Consider the following 19,344-nt stretch of genomic DNA (forward strand, 5'->3'; position numbering starts at 1 on the left):
AATATTTCACTTTGTGTTAATACTCTCAAACTATCATCCGTATTCTGTTGTCCAATTTTATAAGACCTTCTCCTCCCTTTCTTGTTGACCTGTCTGGCTTTAAGGTTTTTATCTCGTCTTCTATCTTCTCAACGACTTCAATACCGCCTCTGATGTCCTAATCACATTACCCTTGGTGGTGGAGGAGGTTTTCAGCATCATACAAACAGAGAAAGCAGAACGAGGGAATGAAAGAGGGAATGAAAGAGAGGCAGAAAGAAAAGCAAACTTTGAAGTAGCTTGCCAGTGAGATTTATGAAATCAGACTGATCCACAACACAGAGAGAGACACAAACAGATTCCCAGAGACACAAAGCAGACATAAAAGAGATGCAAAGACACAGAGATATACAACTTAACAAAGAGGAGGATGAATAAAACAGAGCTCAAGACAGTCATAGCAACAGACATCAACCCTGGTTTCTATATATGCCTCAACAATCTGCAATCCCTGTGATCTCCAAAAGCTCTGGATAAGAAGAATGAGCACCCTCGCTACCTGCTTAGGACATGATCAAGAGCCCTTGCCTCTTTCTTCCCATGGTTCCTTGCAACTCTGGCTGTGTCTGGCCCTCCTAAAAGAGATTCCCTCCACCCCTCCTCTTCCTTCATTCCCACAACTCCCAATAACACCGTCTGACATGTCCAGAACCCTCCCAAGCTATTTCTTTCCTCAATCCAACAACTCCAAACACTTCTGCCGTACGTTCCTCACTGGTGAGGAGAGGGGAGGAAAGCTGGCTGACAGGGGCATCCATACACACTCCTAAATCTGCCAAGGCAAGACGCTGGCACAGACAAAAAAATAACAAAAGCCTGCCCGATCCACGGCCGGGGCAGCGCAACACTTTATCTGCGAAGGCAAAACAAAGGAAGGCCTGTTGAACACTCCGACTGTGTTTACTTTCTAGCAGGGGAACAATGCCTTTAAGAGGAGGGGGCAAGGACTGATGTGGCACTTGAGGGCCTCTCCGCAAAAAAACAGCACTTCATTTTGATTCACAGTGAGTGTAAGAAAACAGTGGTAGCAGTCCGTAGGGGCCGCAGGGTTTCAATGAGAGGCGGCGGATCAAGGGCGGAAACAGTACAGAGGACAAGAAAGTCAAGCTTCTTTCTTTTACTTGTCCTCTTAGATGTATTACTTATCACAGGGTTGTAATTCTTTCTTTCTTCCTTTACCCCATAAACCATCTTTTGGATAGAAAACAGGTTTTGAAATGTGAGTCTTACACATTTAGCAGCAATTACTTTCACTTTTGTACACAGATTCAAACACAAGCCATAAACATACTGTAAAGATGTCTGACGTTTAAATTGTGCATCTCGTTAGATCTCAAGAAACCACAATTGTCAAAAAAAAGACATTTTTTAAACATATTTTTGGGCAGAAACGTGTGTTGGATACACATTGAGCCTATTTATGGACCATGAGAACTATTGGTACACATATTGGTACTTTTTTGTAAGCCTAATAAAAATGTTTTTCAGTTTCTTAAGTGAAAAATGCTTTTAGGACTTCCATATCATACAACATCTGTCTAGCCGTAAGCTTTGGTAACTAAAGACCATTCTTCATGTAAATCAATGCAATTCTATAGTAGGCTAATAGCTTTTCTAGCACATTGGCCCTCTGTTCAGAATCACTGAGGTGCAGGTGTTTGTCCTTAAACAGCTGATGTGAAAAACCTGCCTTCACATCACTGATGAAGCTGGGGCCAGAGAAAAGTAACTGATACTGAAAATGTCAGCTCATGGAGAGACTCCGGTCTTAAATGATTCAGCGTGGATTTATTCAGTGTGATATATGGAGAGGGAAATGCTTCTCCCTCCACCTCTAAACGATGACATTGAAGGATGTGTCGATTCAAAACTTGGGAGTGAAATTAAAAAAAAAACATCCTCCTCTGGATTCCCCAACAATGGATGCATGTGCTGCCAAGACCTTTTTTTTCTAAACATCTCTGTCTGCATCAGCTATTAGGAGGAAGAAACACAATGATTTTTGGGTAAGGACGTCATCTGCACGACATACCAAACTGACATTTGTAGTGAACAGCCAAATACGCTTATATGAACTTCTGTAAGGCTTCGCAGGACCACTGGTTAGTTAAAATAATTGCCCATCATGCTGTATATGACCCAGATGTGAGGCAAATGTCATTTACAGCCCTGCAATGACAGATCTAATAAACAATCACAGACAATGAAACTCTCTGAGAAGCCAGGCTCAGGAAGAAAAAAACTCTTTCCACTGTTTCCACTGCAGGCCCAGCAGGGTCTTGAATTGCTTAAGATCAGGACCGTTGATAACCCATGTCCAGCCAAATTCTCTTTGTTTGAGTGTTTCCAAAACATCACACATGGCGCATAGAAGAAGAAAAAAATGCCAACTTTCCCCTCATGCACCCAATCAATGGGGAGAATGGGAAATGGAGAATGTGAAAGGGTCACAACCCCAGGGGTGAAAATAATCCCCCAGTTGCTACCGGGTATCTGGTGTATAAACACAGCACTGGAAAAACATTAGTCTAAGTCTGAAGGTTTACACTATTCTACCACACAGTCCTTTGAGATCTCATTGACAGAGGATATACAAATAGCATGAATATAACTTGCTCACTTACTACAACTAAAACAACAGCTATTACATGAACAACAAAAATAGAAAAACAACTTGAGCACAAAAACACCCCACGTTTCCAAACGGTCATTTGAATTCCTCCAAGTTATTAGATCTCACGCTATTCAGACTGGAGAGACTGAATACTCAGCCAGGTGGTGTGGTAAAGTCATCTCTACGAGGGGTGAGAAAGTTCATGCTTAGCACGAAACCAATCTAGAATTGAAGGTTTGGGAACAGAGCGCTGAAGCACTATATTCTCTAATTAGCCCCAACAGTAGAGTCTGCAGGAAAGCAGATTGCCATCTTTGCTGCAGGCAAGAGTGAGAGAACATTTGATATTCCCATTTGGCCTAAGCAAACCTTAACGTTAACTCAGCTAACACGATTTTGCCAAGTAATCCTTGATTTCAGTAATGTGTGAGATGTCTCCAAATAACTGATTGCCGTATTACATTTCAGTTTCAATAAAAGGCATCAATTACAACCGGCAAAGATATCCTGCTTATCTTAAACTGAGGTAAGGAGAAAAACTGATTTGTTTTCATTCATAAAAACCCAATTTAAATGCAATGTGTGTGTTTCATCAAGTTTGTATTAACAGAATTCCTGGTTAAAAAGTCAAATATAGACTCACTCACATTTGTTTTTCATTTGACTGGCGGCTAGGCCTTAGCCCCCCAAAACTGGATTTAGGGTTCCTGCATTACACTTCAGAGAATCTAACTCGGGGAAAGCCTGAAAGAAAAGTGCATCGCATAATGCAAACTCAGTGGACAGCTTAAGTTTCACTCTCTCTGCCCTCAGCGTCTTTTCACAGAGTCTTAAGAGGTCACCCGATTTTAATGGTCACTTATTGCCTGTGGAGCAGTTCCCGGTGGTATAAAAGGTACCCCAAGACCACCCCGGTGCCAAAACAGCCTCAGGTTCAAGGGCTCAAAGTAATACTGGCACTGATGATGCATACCTGCACTGAAAGACCTTATGAATTTCTCTCCTTTTCATTTCCATTTGAGACAGTGAGGAGCCCATCGTGGGCCTTGAATCTGAAACAGCAGCCCTGAATGATTTATGTCTACAGTGGGGGAATTAGATAGGGGTCCATTCTTTTTGATTTGAGTCGTTCATATCCGCTGATAACAATAGAGAGGAGCTTGTGCAGAAGACATGCAACCCTCCTTTCACTTTCCAAGACATCTCAAATATTAGAAGAGACACACTCAAGATGAATTGTAATAGCTAGTATGTTTTTTGGAAAAGGGACAACACATTTATCGCGCCAAAAAACAAGGCCTTCTAACTCACATCCAAGAAAATGGATATTTAATATATTGCAGAGACATGCATAAAAAAGGAATTTAATTAATGAGGAGACAAAAGCAATAGGTGGCTCCGTTTGATGTGTGACTTGGACAGTCTCATTCCCAATTTTCTTCCACTTTAAACCTTGATCTCATTTCACTTATTCCATCCAAATGTTTATAACAAATGCCAGTAAGTGAGTTCATGCCCTCTCGCTGCCAAACAGATAAAATAGACCAATACAGCAACATATAAGGTGGCTTTCCAGTACCTGTAGAGAATAGAGAAGTCAGCTGTGTACTAACCTCAGCACGCTGTGTTCTGGGCTGGCTGGCGTCTGTCTCGATGGCGTACACATCCACCAGGTAGAGGTCGGAGCCTTGTTCTCGGTCCAGCTCCGCAGCCGTCTGTATCACTCCAGTGTGGCGGCCGATGGTGAAAAGGCGTCCCACTGCTTTCCCACCACTACGAACCGCCACTATGAAATACTCCACTTTGGTCGCTGATCCACGAGGACTCGAGGCATCCAGGGAGATGACGTTGGTGCCCGGCGGCTGGCCCTCTTTCAGGATAGTGATGTATTTGGGCTGGGAGAAAACAGGCCCATCCAGCCCCTGAAGGATGATGGTCAGATCAGTCCTGGAGGTCTTGCGGCTGCTACCGTGGTCGGTGGCTGACACAGCGAGGGTGTACACGAGCCGGGACTGCACCAGCTGGGAGGCCAGACGAATATCTCCGCTGTACCTGTCCATGATGAAAGTGTCCGAGTCCCCTTCCAAGAGCTCGTACTCCACCTCTCCGTTGGACCCTTCATCGGGGTCAAAGGCAAAAACTGTCGTGAGGATGGATCCGATAACAATATTGGGCTCTGCCACGAGAGCATTCTGCGATATAAAAGTGGGAACGTTATCATTCAAGTCTGTGACCCATATCGTGACATTTTTCAGGGCGAAGCGGCGGAATTCAACTGGAACTGCTTTGTCAGTGGCTTTGATGGTGAGCTCAAACAGGTTTGAAAACTCTCTGTCGATTTCTTTGCTAGTGTATATGAGCCCGGTGTTTGAATCGATGCTGAAGTGGCCCCCCCGGGGAATCTGCTGCACAATGGAGTACTCCAGCTCCCCGTTTATGTCTGCGTCCGTGTCATGAGCTGCTATTGTCATGACCGAGGCTGAGAGGGGAAGATTTTCCGTGATTGATTTGAAAATGTCACCAGGGGTAAATATGGGAGGGTTGTCATTAAAATCCCGGACTTGAATGACCACGGGAATGGACGAGGAGCGGGGCGGCCTGCCATTGTCCTTTGCAGTGATGTTGAGTTTGTAAAATGACTGAGTTTCAAAGTCCAGCTTTTTAACTAAGAAGATGCTGCCAGTGTTGGGGCTGATGCTGAACGTGCCATGGTTGTTTGTGGCTGTGATGCTGTACGTTATGTCTGCGTTTTGACCAGAATCTGCATCCGTGGCGGTCACCGAGGCCACCAGCTCGCCTATCCTCATGTTCTCCAGGACGTCCACAGACACGGAGGATTTAGGGAAGGAGGGGGAGTTGTCATTCTCATCCAGGATGCTGATACTGAGCATACAGGAGGAGGACAGAGGCACGGCTCCATCATCGACAGCTATTATTTTCAATGAATAGGAGAACGTAGATTCATAGTCCAGCTTGCCTATTAAAGTCACCTGTCCAGTGCTGCTATCGATAGTAAACTGCCCTTCCTCGTTGCCCTCAGAGATGTAATAATGAACCAGTCCGTTCTTGTTCTCATCCACATCGGAGGCCGAGACCCGCAGCAGTTGTGTCATGTTCTGAGCCGACTCTGAGATGGAGGCCTGGTAAATGTCTTTGGTGAATTTAGGCGGGTTGTCGTTGATGTCTTGAATGTAAACCTGCACTTTGGCCTGGTCTCTGAGGGGCTTGGGGAGACCCTGGTCTGACGAGACGACCACAAAGCTGAACACGGCGGCGCCTCTTTGTCTCATGAGCGACTCGCGATCAAACTGCAGAGTGCTGGTCAACTCCCCTGTGATGGCGTTCAGCTCAAAATTGGACTGTGGAGTCTCAAATGTATATCTGACCTCACTGTTGGGGCCGTAGTCTTTATCCTCGGCAAAAACATGCCCAGCCAGCGACCCCCTCTTCTGCTCTTCCTCAAAATGAAACACGTAATTAGTGCTGTTGAAGAGCGGGCGGTTATCGTTTACATCATCTAGAATGATGCTGACATTCACAGTAGCGCTTAGCGGCTCCACAGCCCGGTCTTTGGCCACCACCACTAAGTTATATCTGTCCTGTATCTCTCTGTCCAGCTCTGCTTTGATGTACAACTGCCCGTCTGGAAAAATGCCAAACACATCACCTGTGTTGCCCCCAGCGATGTCATACATAATCTCCCCGTTTAGTCCAGAGTCTTTGTCGGTGGCCTCCACTTTGAAGAAGCGGCTGTTGACAGGCTCCGACTCCAGGATGATGACCTCATATGAAAGCTGGTCAAACACGGGCGAGTTGTCATTGACGTCGTAAACACTGACGATGAGGATGAGGCTGGAGGTGTGCTGCGGGACCCCCATGTCTGAGGCGATGACCTCGACCTCGTAAGAGCTTGTGGTGACCTCCAGCGGCCCGGTCAGCGTGATGAGGCCGTGCTTCTCATGAATACGAAACAGGCCTTTGGGGTTTTGTTTGAGGCTGTAAGCCACCACGCCGTTCGTGCCTTCATCAGGATCTGAAGCTTTGGCCTGGAATATGACATGACCTGTGCTCCAGTTTTCCACCGCACTCACATGCTCCACGGCGAGAATAAAATGAGGGGCATTATCATTTAAGTCCTTCACAGTGATGTTAACAAAGGCCTCTCCTGTGATCTCCCCAGCTCTGGCTACAACTTTAAGCTGATAGAAACCCTGCTCCTCTCGGTCTATCTGGCTCGATGCTGTGATCTGACCTGCACTGTTTACAGCAAAAAGCCCCCTCTGGTCCCCTGAGGTGATTAAATATGAAATGTTTGTGTTTAAATCCACAGTGGTGGCTGACACTGTCCCTATAACTGTCCCAATGCCGACATTTTCAAACATGACAAAAGTGTACACTTGCTGGCTAAAGACTGGTGGGTTATCCTGGGTGTCGATGACGGTCACAGTGACGATGGCCTGAGTGTCTGAGCGCAGGCCGCTACCATCTGCAGCTGTCACCTGCAGCTGGTAGGCAGTTTTCTCCTCTCTATCCAGGGACACAAGGGTGCTAATTTTTCCCGTGTTGCTATTAATGCGGAATTTAGAAGCATCACCAGCTGAAATTATATATTTGAGCGTGCCATTTCGACCCAAATCGGGGTCTGAGGCTGACACGGTGGTCACAAAAGAACCCGAGGGCTCGTTCTCTTTCACATTAGCAAAATACTGGACAGGGTAGAACACTGGCCTATTGTCATTGATATCCCTCAGCGTGATGTTGACTCTTCCTAAAGAGTGCAGAGGAGGGCGGCCTGCGTCTGCTGCCTGAATGTGGAGTAAGTATGACGCCTGGTCCTCCCTGTCTAGCTCAACGGCTGTGCTTAATCGCCCTGACAAGGCATCCAGGCGAAACAGCTCCTGGACACTGGCTGGAGTCTCGGCATCAAATGAGAACCGGATAGTTCCATTAGCACCGAGATCGTCGTCTGATGCAGACAGCACCATCAGCTCAGTGCCTGCAGGAGCGTGCTCCACCAGGGAAACGTGATATGTGCCCTGTGTGAATGTGGGCACTTGGTCATTCACATCAGTGATGTTGACTATGAGTTTAGTGTAAGAAATCTTGGGCTGCAGCCCCTGGTCTTTGGCACTTATGTTGAGCACAATTTCAGATGCTATTTCCCTATCCAACAAAGCAGCACTGGTAACCAGACCACTGTTTTCACTGATGGAGAACCAGCCCAAAGCGTTTCCAGACACCAGGGAGTAGCGCAGGTTGGCATTCTGCCCAGAGTCTCCATCTGTTGCAGAGACCCCTTTAATGTAACTCCCTTTTGGTATGTCTTCACTGATATCTACTCTGTACAGCGTTTCCTGGAATATAGGTGGGTGATCGTTGATATCATTCACAAAAATAACCAGACTGGCAAAAGAGGAGCGAGCAATAGGCCTGCCATTGTCCGACACAGACACTGTCAGGTTGTATGAGGAAATTCTCTCTCTGTCTAACACACTGGCCACTTTGATCAGACTTAAATTGGGCACAGGAGACGTGTGCACTTCAAAGTGTCTCTGTTCGTTGCCTCCTAAGATTGAAACAGATATGTTACCATTAGCTGTGGGGGAGTCTGAATCTGAAACAGTGAGCAAAGCAACAACTGTGCCAATCTGTGCATTTTCATCCACGGAGGCAAATTTAGAAGTTGTGGGAAAATACCTAAACTTCACCACTGGGTCATTATCATTCACATCTAAAAGTTTAATAGTGGCTTCTGTCCTGCCTGACAGAGAGGGCACACCGTTGTCTACTGCATGAATAGTCAGGGAATACTCTTTCTTACTCTCATAGTCCAAACTCTCTTTAATAATAATAATGCCAGCTTTGGGGTCAATTTGGAAAGGTGTCCCTTCATCTAAAAAGTACCTGATTTCAGAATTAGCTCCCTCATCCTGATCTGATGCTGTAATCTGCAGAATACTAGACCCTACTGTTGCATCCTCAAAAACACTGGTTTGATACTGATCTTGATCAAAAATAGGGGGGTTGTCATTTATATCTTGAATAGTGACGTTTACTTGCAGGTAACCAAACTTTTTCGGCTCTCCTTTGTCCTCCACTTCGACCAGGAGCTGGTAGAAGGGAGAAACTTCCCGGTCCAAGCCTCCAGTGGAAACAAGGTGCAAGAATGCCCCCTCTCCACTAGGATTGACTGTAATATCCAGGCGGAATTTCCTCTGCTCGTTGCCTTTCACTATTCTGTACGTGGTGTGATCAACTCCGTTACTTCCAATGTCTGTGTCTGTAGCAGTGTCCAGGATCACTTGCCTGCCACTGCTGGCGTCCTCCTTAAACGAAACCACTATAGACGCGTCTGGAAACACAGGGGAGTTATCGTTGATATCCAAAACTACTATCCGGACCTCAGTGGGGTACGTGGGCTGGCTGGACAGCACCACGATGTTGACGACATCACTTTGCAAAATCTCCCTGTCAATCACCGTGGAGGTGTAGATGACCCCGGTGGTTCCGTTAATTGCAAAAAGTTTGTGGTTCTCGCTGAAGCGGTACGTGAAGCTGGGCTTGGTCTCTATCGTGCCCACGTAGGTGCCGATGGGCTGCTCCTCCAGGACTTGAAACTCTTGTCGGACTTGGCTGGATGCTGAGTACTGCGAGAGAGTCCATAACAGGAGTAAAATCAAATGGAACCGGCCAAAGCCCCTACCTGTGAGCGCCATGGTCAGTGAGCCAGTCCACCTTTCTCAGACAGAGTCCATGCCTATGATACATCAACTTTACCGAGGAGTCACAAAAGCATTATATTCCAGCAAATGTGAAAGAAAAATCAATGGGAAACACAGCAGCGACTCCTTCCACAGTGTCCCAAAAGTACTCCAGAAGTGTTAGCTTATCCAATGCAACAAAATCCTCTGAATGGGGAGAGAATGATCAGGGAAGTTTCAATTCAACTCCGCAAAAACAAAAAGCATTTTCAAAACGGAATGTGAATATTCCCTTGAAAGACAAAACAAAACATAAGTTCCTGGCTCCTTGGAAATGCGTGGAAAAAAAGTGTATCCAGAGTTAGGGCGCAAGTGAGCGGCTGAGCCTACGCACCGTCCCGTGGAATAACGGTGCAGGCACTTCAGTCATATTGTGCTCAGGAGTCCCAGTAAGTTAGGACAAAGCTGGAGTTCCACAAACTCCCTCCCATCACTGATCCCATTGGATAGCTCTGCTCCTGCCCGCCCCCTCACCGCCCTTCCCCTCCATTGTGCAGCGCAGCCCGTCATCCCCGCTCGTAGGAGAGGGTGTCAATCAAAATAGACAGGTAACGATGCACGAGCGCTTTTAATCACTTTATAACTAATTAATGTGAATTAAAACTGTTTCGATGAGTTCAGGATAGGAGAGTTTATCAGAAAAAAATAGGGGAAATGCAGATTATATTGAACACAAAGAATATTATGACAAAAGGTTTAGCTAAACGTATGAAAAGTCGCTTTTAAAATCATATCTGAGAAGCACAACGTCTTCCTTGAATTGGAAATGTGAGTACCATACTATAATGCCCCCCTTAAAATATCATACATTGTGATTAAGTGTGGAAAAAACTTTGAAAAATCTAAATAAACCAACATTTGTTTTGCTTCAGTTTTCTGTAGATAAAACATTGTATTTCATTTAAATGGTCTACATTGGAGGGGTAGTTTATTTCATATGCATTGGAGATTGTACAATTTCTGTTTAATACATTTGTGTGTCTTTTGTCATTTTGGAGCCAACATGTAATTATTTCTTGATTATAATTAGGTGTCTAATAAAGCTCAGAATGGTTCATAATGGCCAGAGCGATAATTGCATAATGGAAGGTGCAGGGAGCTTCATATGCATGGGTATGTAGCGCCATCTAGTGGACAGACAATGGGACCTCCAACCCAAATACATTTCTGTTCAAATCTCTAATGAACAGGGGGCAGACATTTAAACTTATTTAGGAGCCTTTGATCACGTGGACATGTACATTGATGGTAAAACATAGTTATGAGAAGAGACTAACTCATTGGTAGCATTGGTTCTACATACAAAACTAAACCTCACTTCAACTGGGGCTGGTAAACACAACACAGATTATCACTCTCTGCAAATTATAAAATAGAGATATAACCAGATCTAACTTTACATCCAAAAGAGTAACACTGTTTTCTGTGCACAAACATCTTAGCTTCAACTTGGTTAACGTGGCAGAATAACTTCAAATGACAGCTGTTGAATAAGATATCGTATCTGTCGTCCTCCATAAAACAAAATCCTATATTTACTTTCTATGGAAACCAGCGATTAATGTTCTAAAAAGAATCAAAATGTAAAAGCTAATTCAGTCATTGTTTTTCTGCACTGAATAAATGAGCTATTTGCATGAAAGAAATCCTGTGTTGGGAAGATATAAATATATCATTTATTTTATTTGTTGGACAGTTTATAGATACTTTATCTTCATAGTCAACTGTGTATATATATCTCTTTCTATTTTGAGCTATATTTTAGAGTTGTTTATTAGTAATTATGTGCAAGGCCTTGTTTTGTTTTATGGTGCTGCAACAAAAACATTTCCCGGTTTGAGATGAATACAATATTTCTTCTCTTATATCAAATTGGTCAAAAATCAGTGTTTAGACCATTTCAAATGCCATGCTTTACAATTGTTGCTGTTCAGCTGTCTAAATTAAAACTCTGTTACTTTTTAGTCCAGCAGTGGCTCAGTCAGTAGGGGCTTGGACTGGGAATCGTAGGGTTGCCGGTTCAAGTCCCCGAACAGACTTGAAATATGGAAAGTGGACTGCTACTTGGAGAGGTTCAGTTCACCTCCTAGGCCCTGCTGTGGTGCCCTTGAGCAAGGCACCGGACACCTCCAATCCCCCCCCATTGCTCCCCGGGCGCTGCACGATAGCTGCCCACTGCTCCTAGTACTAGGATGGGTTAAATGCAGAGGACCAATTTCACTGTGTGTGCTCTGCTGTGTGCATGTATGTGACTAATAAAGAGGGCTTCATCCTCCCATTCTATCTATCTTTTAAATAAAACTGTAGTCATGCAAACCTTGACATTTACTTTACATTCGGTTCCATACTGTACATGTTTTAGTTATCTAAGAAAAAAACAATGTATACTATCCATTCCTGCTTCATGCACAGAGATTGGCATACTCTTATTACTTCAAACATTACAAATATGGTCGTTTTATTCAATAATTATATGCTGACATGTGAGGCTGTCATTGTTCTACTTCCATCGATTACAACGTGGTAAAAGACTTGATCACGTGGTATTCAGGGCATCCATAATTTCCACAAACATCAAGGATAAGTTGTGTCCAGGTCACCGGAGTTCATTGTGAAGTCTAATTGCAGAACGAGGAAATGTTTGAGTTTCCACATAGATGCTGTGGGAAGTGAACTCCGGCTGTCCTGTGAAATAACATTACGGGGCATAATTACAACCCTGCCAGTTTTGAAGGACTTAAATGTTTATTCAGGTTTGCTATTTGACAATTTGTGGCTTCCGTAATCAGTTCGCCGGCAGCCTGGACGTTAAGTAGGACATGAGTCAACTAAAGTAATTGAATTAGAGCGCGGGCAGGACCGGTGCAGCCTGACGCAGATTCAATGTTTGGGTAGCAGACAGGGCATCAAAGCAGATTACTGCCCCACAGGAGACGCTAACCTGATTACAGCGGCTAAGCCAAGAATTCTCAGGATGCTTTTGATATAAATATCCAGTTGTTGTTATGTTTGAGGTAATTCCCTTCTGCCGATTTCACGTGCTGTCACTGATAGCAGCACTAATTCTGACGGGGAGGAGATGCTGATCTGATTACGGGCCAAATAATGTGTCAGATGAAACATTCATAATGGAATTTGAATTGCTCAACTTAAGAAATTGCATTAGATAATGACATTAAATGCATACATTGAGTTTGTATTGTTTGCATTGAATAATAGCACCAATGAAAGATGTCTGGGTAATATCCAACTGCGCCGATAACTTTGGCAGGAAGATAAGGCCTTTTTCCTTCTGACAGAATTGCAGGGTAATGATAAACACAGCTGCCATTCTCAGGGCATCAATAACTTTGCCAGTATTATTTGTAAAATCCCATCCAGCTACATTTCTCTTTTATGTTCATTCCAGATCCAGGAAGTTAAATGGTTTGTCAGCTGGAAACACAACATAGAAAAAGAACATCAATCACTGGATTAGAGAGCTGATATTAAACAATGAACTGACAAATAATGTGAGGTCACTGGTTTTATTGTTTGTCTTTTGAAGTATGCTTAGGAAGTGGTTTGATGATCCAATACAACAAAAGATGGCGGATGATAATTGAAATTGGTTTGAACTGGAGCTCCATCCAATGTGTGAAATAATGAGTCAGATATATTTTCAAACATTTAAAGTGGCTCAGTCAGTAGGGACTTGGTCTTGGGACCGAAGGGTCGCCGGTTCACGTCCCGATCGGACAAAAAAAAAACAATATGGAGTGAGCTGGTAGCTGGAGAGGTGCCAGCTCTCCTCCTAGGCCACTGCCGAGGTGCCCTTGAGCAAGGCACCTAACCTCTATCTGCTCCCTTGGTGCCGGGTACCTGGCTGCCTCTCCTCTGCATGTGGTTGTGTGTGCATGTATTTCCTCTGTGTGTTTAATGTGTGTCAACACTACAGAGTAGAGAAAGCAATTTCCCTGTAAGGGATTAATAAAGTATGTCTTCTTCTTCTTCTTCTTCATTTACATGCACAAAAACCTATTTAATACACTACAGGAAAAGAAAACTCCCCCAAAAGCATAAAGGTCAAAAGATCATGCTGCTTTAACAAGGGTCTTTGTTGTTTCTAACTACCATACATTTTCCTAAATGCTCTCTATTTAGATCTTGTTATCGAAACTCCAAAAGAAATCAAGTTGCAAATACTGTTGCAGTTATTTTACCATGACTTTATGATCAAATATACGATGTAGAGGGAGTGTTGAGACTGCTGAACGACGTGCACTGTCCTGTAAATCCATCGTGCATCAACTGAGTAGTTTTGTTGTCATTAATTCTCGCCTGGAAGTATCACCTCTGAAGCTTGGCAGAGAGCGGCATGCAAAACAACTTTATGGGGATGATAAAATGATAACCGAGCGAGGACCAGGCAGGCAGATGTCAGATAGAAATGTGAAATCCCCTCAATAAGATCAGAGCATCAAAGGCTGTTTCCTCCACAGTGCAAGTACGCAGTGCCTACTCGTAAAATCTATCAACAAATTGTAAAGTCAAAGCTCGGCCGTAAAGATCAAATGCAGGAGTCAACGAGGAGATGAAGGGCTGCAGTAATCCAAAGCAGCCACTCGTGCACCAGGTTTATCTCCTGTGATGTGCACAGAACCGGTCTGACCTTAATGAACTGCAGCGGGGAAGATCAGGTAGGAACTTGAGTTAATTAAATATGGAAAGATAATGTCATGAAAATCATCAGCTTTTATTAGTGCGGCACTTGAGCGGAGTTACATGCTTTCTCATCTGTCAGGGGGATAACGATGATCAAGAGGAGGGTTTATTTCTTTACAGGCAAGTTTCAGTCTCAGGCACCAGGAGTTTAGGCTTTTAAAAAGTGAGCCACAAAAAGGTTATTGTATGCCTCGGGGGAAGTGAGAGCCAGCAAAACAACACGGCCCTCTTTTTCTAATAACCAGTTTGTGAACGGCCAAGGCCTGACAGTGGATCTATTGCATGTCTGTATTTGTTTAACATGGGGTTTTAAATTGTCGTTCTTTGCAGCAGCCTTTTTTCCCCAGAGTCCTCTTGTGGAGTCTAATGTGAGGGCCTGCTGTTCCCTCGCGTGCTCGCCTTCTCCCAGTTTCCATCTCCGTCGTCTGCTCACGCTGAGCGAATCGCAGCGCGGGGAAATAAATATCAATCAGTAAACTCGCTGCTGGGTGCTTTTACTAGGGCGTTGCGTGAGATATCGCTCGCTCCGGCATTTGCCAAACAAACCAAACAGTCATTCGGGGTTTGAGAGCCAAAACACTGCAGCCATGTTGAAATGTAGAATTACAGAATACAAATCTTTCTGGTGAAACATACAGGAGGTATTCCAGTGTTTTCTCACTGGAGGGGAAAAGGGTGATGAAAATAAGACTGAGTGCTTAAACCCATCCTGGCACTTCGGAGCATATTCACTTAAGGAGCTGCCAGTTCTGTATGATCCAATGTCTGCTAACTTTATTCACTGTGTGACAGCTGTGGTGGATAGATATATTACATAGCTAAATTTCTGTGGACGCCTCAGCCTGTTGAGTATCTGCCCTTCCCAGTTTGGTGTGGAAGAGCTTTACAGAGGCCTGACTTCAACACATTAGTGTCCAACCTCTTTATGGCTGACTAAAAGGTTCTAGGAACAACTCCAACTCTTAGACTTTAAGATGAATTAACCAAGAGAAAGGTCCAAGCATCTTCCCAATCGAATACTGTCTTCATAACACCTGAAACTCAAAGACCTTTCCTTTTTATCACTTTCAAATTTGCCTTATATCAGAGTCTGCTATTTTGCATTGCCATGTTTCTACAGTAGCTCAGAAGGGACAAACACAACTCAAAGCTTCTCTACTTAACCTGAAGGCCACTGTAGTTCTATTACACACTAGTAAATCTGCATAAACACCAGCGTCCTGAATGTCGTTGCTCACAATGTAGGGTTTGGGTAGAGATTCCTTCGCGTTAACAACGTTTTTTGAGGCAAAAAAGGATATTCAGATGACTGTAATCTGCAACCCCAACGATAAATCCTACACACTGAGCCTTTAATGCTAGTGGAACCTGTGTTTAGCTTGATGAGCAGGAAATTATTTGCCATTATAGCTTTTAGAAAAACAAAAGTGTTGTCCCCTAAAACGAAAATAAGTACATAATAAGATGAGTTATTAATTAATCACAGATTCTTGGTCCTTAATGATCTTGTCGCTGAATGAGAGCCAATCCCTGCAGACAGTTTGACAATTAAACTTTAATATATTTAACAAACTATAAAAGAGTGAAGGCTGTATTTTGGGGTGAGATAAAGTTAATGACTCATCAGCAACTTTATGAGGATGCCTTGAAGAGCCGTGTTCTAGGACATACACTCTTTGAATGCTAATTTGTGTTAGCAAAAATAATTATCAAAAATGAATAAATTACTAGATTGAAAATCTATGAATATGCTGGTATATGTAATTTCTAAAGTGAAACTAGAGGACACAATTTTCCTTCCTACTTTAAGTCCATCTCATTATTCTCTTCCAAAGTTGCGATGTCACAAAGTCCTGCTTGTGCTTAACGACTTACTCTCATGTGACGACCCCCGCTTCGCCCCTCGCTGTAGTGTGTGCACCTTTAATGATCCTCCCTTTTTGTCTTAAAAGGAAGCATTGATTGCGAGTACCTGGGGATAAAAGTCCCGATCCAGTGTCTCGCCTGCTCTCTCTTTGCTGGCAGATCTCCTTCCTGAGAGCCTGTTTTTTTGTCCTTTGTTTGGCAATGTCATTGGTATTATGCTCACTCAGCCACACCTACACTACTGGCATACACACTTCATATTGGTAGCTTTCCTTTGGTTGAGGTTTATTTAGTTATAATAAAACTCTGACCTCGTGTCCTTTTCCCATTCTCTCCATGACACATATTTAAAATGAGGATTTACCCGCTTCCACAGATGGATGTGAAAACAGCCTCTACTGACAAACACAGCACATCCTTCAATCTGCACGAAGACGGCAAAACATCTGAGTGAAAAAATGTAACAAACAAAGCAAATTACTTTTTTAAATTGATCTGGGCATGTTTCTTCTTAAAGACTAAATTAAAATACATTAAATAACATTCATAAAACAGAAAAAATGCACATTAAAACAGGCTAACATACAATAACTCATCGTAAACACTACTGACGTTTGTTCTTGCATGTGTTGTTCTTTTTTAGATTGTTGTAATGTGTGTTATCTTGGCTTGGTAATTCATGCTTTTAAATGCATTATATCTTAATGCTATTTAATATTAAGCAAAGCATTTTAAATTGCTTTGTTGTTGTGATGTGCTTTGTAAGTGAACTTGCCTTGCCTGCATCCTGGGAAACATTGACGTAAAGGGCTGCCGCAGTACCTGCAGTACCCCGACTGACCCCCAGGTGTCACTGTTGTATCATTGAAACCGGTCAGAGCTCCACCCCAACAACGAATGCACTGCAAATAATTTCCCCCATGTTTATTCCTTGGGACTCTGGTCTGTTTAAAGCGGAATCATGCTTTTAGAAACCAGATGGAAGGCGCCAAATATGTGTATGAGCACACAGAGGAATGACTAGCTGCCTCTTCATCTCACAAGCCTTTCCAAAACAGTGACGCCAAAAATGCTACAGACAGATTATTCATAATATTGACATTTTTCTATAACTGAGTCACAATTAAATGGCAGAAATAATTATTCTAGCTAATTAACAAATTATGCTTTTTGTTTATTTTCGCTTAAACGGTCACTGCTGTGTTTTGACTGATTAGACACAATCTGGCATTTGCATATAGCCTTATAGTCACATGGGAATGCTGCAAAAAGAATACATATTTCTAAGTAAAGATGATAAGCATTATGAAACACAAAGCAGAACCAGAAAGAGATGTTGTTTTGAACACAAACCAATGAAAAACAGCATCTAAATAAAGTTTTCAATGGATATTATTTGCACGATTCTTCAAAGGTTATCTAAATATCTTTCTGATGTCGGTTGAATCAGTTTCTTTGCAAATGTATTATTAATTCTCACTCCACTGCAATTATAATGAAAATGCTCCCAGGTAGAGATTCTCATCCTCTGACGCAGGTAACACAAAGGAAAGAATCAAGTATCTGAAGTCATTTCAATAACAATCTGACCTGTGATGGATACCGACGGGGATTATACAGCAGGGCAGCTTCCGCACACTCTGAGAATTGCTTTGCTCAGGCAGTTGATCTTCAAGATAAGAAAATGAAGAAATCTGTGCTCTTTGAAACTAAAATGAAACTCCACGCTGAGGCTGCAGAGGAGTGAGGAGGACAGTGCAGCGAGTGAAGTGTGCCGCTGATCATAAGACCCTTTATTCAATTTCACACTCACACCAGACCCTCTTTTTTTGGATGCCCTTTCAAAAACACACCCTGACGTACAATTTTGAGATACTTGTACTTTAGTTCACCTGCAGTAAATCCAGCAGCTACCCTGCAGTATTTCAAAGCCATTCAAACTAGCTGCACCTTTACCAGCTCTGAGAACACTTTAATGATCAATCATTATAAAACATATCAGATATTATTCTGAAATGGACCAATCAAACAATGACTACTTTTACTGTCGCTACTTTAAGTACATTTAGAGGAGAGTACTTTCTACTTTCACTGGAGGAACATTTAGAATACTTTTACTGTGACAGAGTATTCCTACACTCTGGTACTTCTACTTTACTCAAGTACAAGACCTGAGTACTTCTACTTTATTCAAGAACAAGATCTGAGTACTTCTACTTTACTCAAGTACAAGATCTGAGTACTTCTTTACTCAAGTACAAGATCTGAGTATTTCTACTTTTACTCAAGTACAAGATCTGAGTACTTCTACTTTACTCAAGTACAAGATCTGAGTACTTCTACTTTACTCAAGTACAAGATCTGAGTACTTCTTTACTCAAGTACAAGATCTGAGTACCTCTTCCACCTCTGGCAGACAGTGATTATGTCATTGAACAACTCTGGGTAAAACACAACCAAATACAGAGATAAATACAAACAAAACAAAACAAGTACTCACAAGTCTGAACCATCATCCCTTTAGCAAGAGAAGGTTTTGGTAAGATAGCTAGTGCCAACTTTAACAGCCAGCTTGCACTCACTGGATTTAGACAGATATATAACAGGTAACAAATCACATGTTTTCCAACCTACCAGGAACTCCATTTTTCCCATTCATTCCTCTAAGTTTTAACTGCTCCTGCTGCAGGTGAACTGCTACTACCTGTTTGTCCTCCATTTTGAATCTCTGTTGCACCTGGCTAACCCAACACTGATTGGCTTACAGAGCAATGACCTCACGGAAAGTTTTGGTTCATTAACCCCTGATATTTGCACCTCAGATGGTTAAAAATGCACTTACAGTTACAGTATTACCTGCTTGCCTCAGTCCATGTGCTTAACATGTAGGTTGAAGACAGCTTTAGTCAGTGTACAAGAATCAAGAATTCATTTAAAGTTATAGTAACTTTAATTGGTGGAGAGAAACTAATAATCAATTAGTCAAACTTAACTTATTTCAATTTCTTCCGTGTTAATGTTTCTGAGGTGCTTGTATGGCTGACTTGAATACTGACGTTTAACCCCCATAAACTGGAAAGTAAATGCCGTTTATTTACCATATATTCTCAATAAGGAATTAGAGATATTAAATGGTGAAACATGATAGAGTTCTCACTGGGAGGTTGTTTCACAGTTTTTTTTTAAGTCGTTAAAGATGTAGTCTACCTCATTTCACAAACCAGCTCCCTCGTCACAAATAAAGGTAATGACTTGGCAAAAACTGAAATGGAGGCATTATGTACCATATCAGCAGGGGCACCGTTTTCTAAATCACATACCAGTTGCAGGAAAGGGTACTTAGGAGGGTTTATGATGCTG

General features: G+C 42.9%; 1 protein-coding gene and 1 long non-coding RNA gene across 2 annotated transcripts in view; both read right to left on the reverse strand.

The window, feature by feature from the left end:
- Positions 1-9,613, reverse strand: part of fat4 (FAT atypical cadherin 4) — a 101,648-nt gene extending 92,035 nt beyond the window's left edge. The window contains 1 exon segment of the mRNA XM_063876904.1: positions 4,267-9,613. Coding sequence (XP_063732974.1) covers positions 4,267-9,369 — 5,103 coding nt within the window. The 5' untranslated portion in view covers positions 9,370-9,613.
- A 2,097-nt stretch (positions 9,614-11,710) lies between these two features.
- On the reverse strand, positions 11,711-18,668 carry LOC134859302 (uncharacterized). Its single transcript, XR_010165074.1, has 4 exons — positions 18,619-18,668; positions 16,760-16,886; positions 16,349-16,430; positions 11,711-12,099 (listed from the first exon to the last, which is right to left on the reverse strand). It is a non-coding gene; the product is annotated as an uncharacterized LOC134859302 (long non-coding RNA).
- Between the last annotated feature and the right edge of the window lie 676 nt (positions 18,669-19,344).

This window comes from Eleginops maclovinus, chromosome 23, assembly GCF_036324505.1.
Source record: "Eleginops maclovinus isolate JMC-PN-2008 ecotype Puerto Natales chromosome 23, JC_Emac_rtc_rv5, whole genome shotgun sequence".
NCBI lineage: Eukaryota > Metazoa > Chordata > Actinopteri > Perciformes > Eleginopidae > Eleginops > Eleginops maclovinus.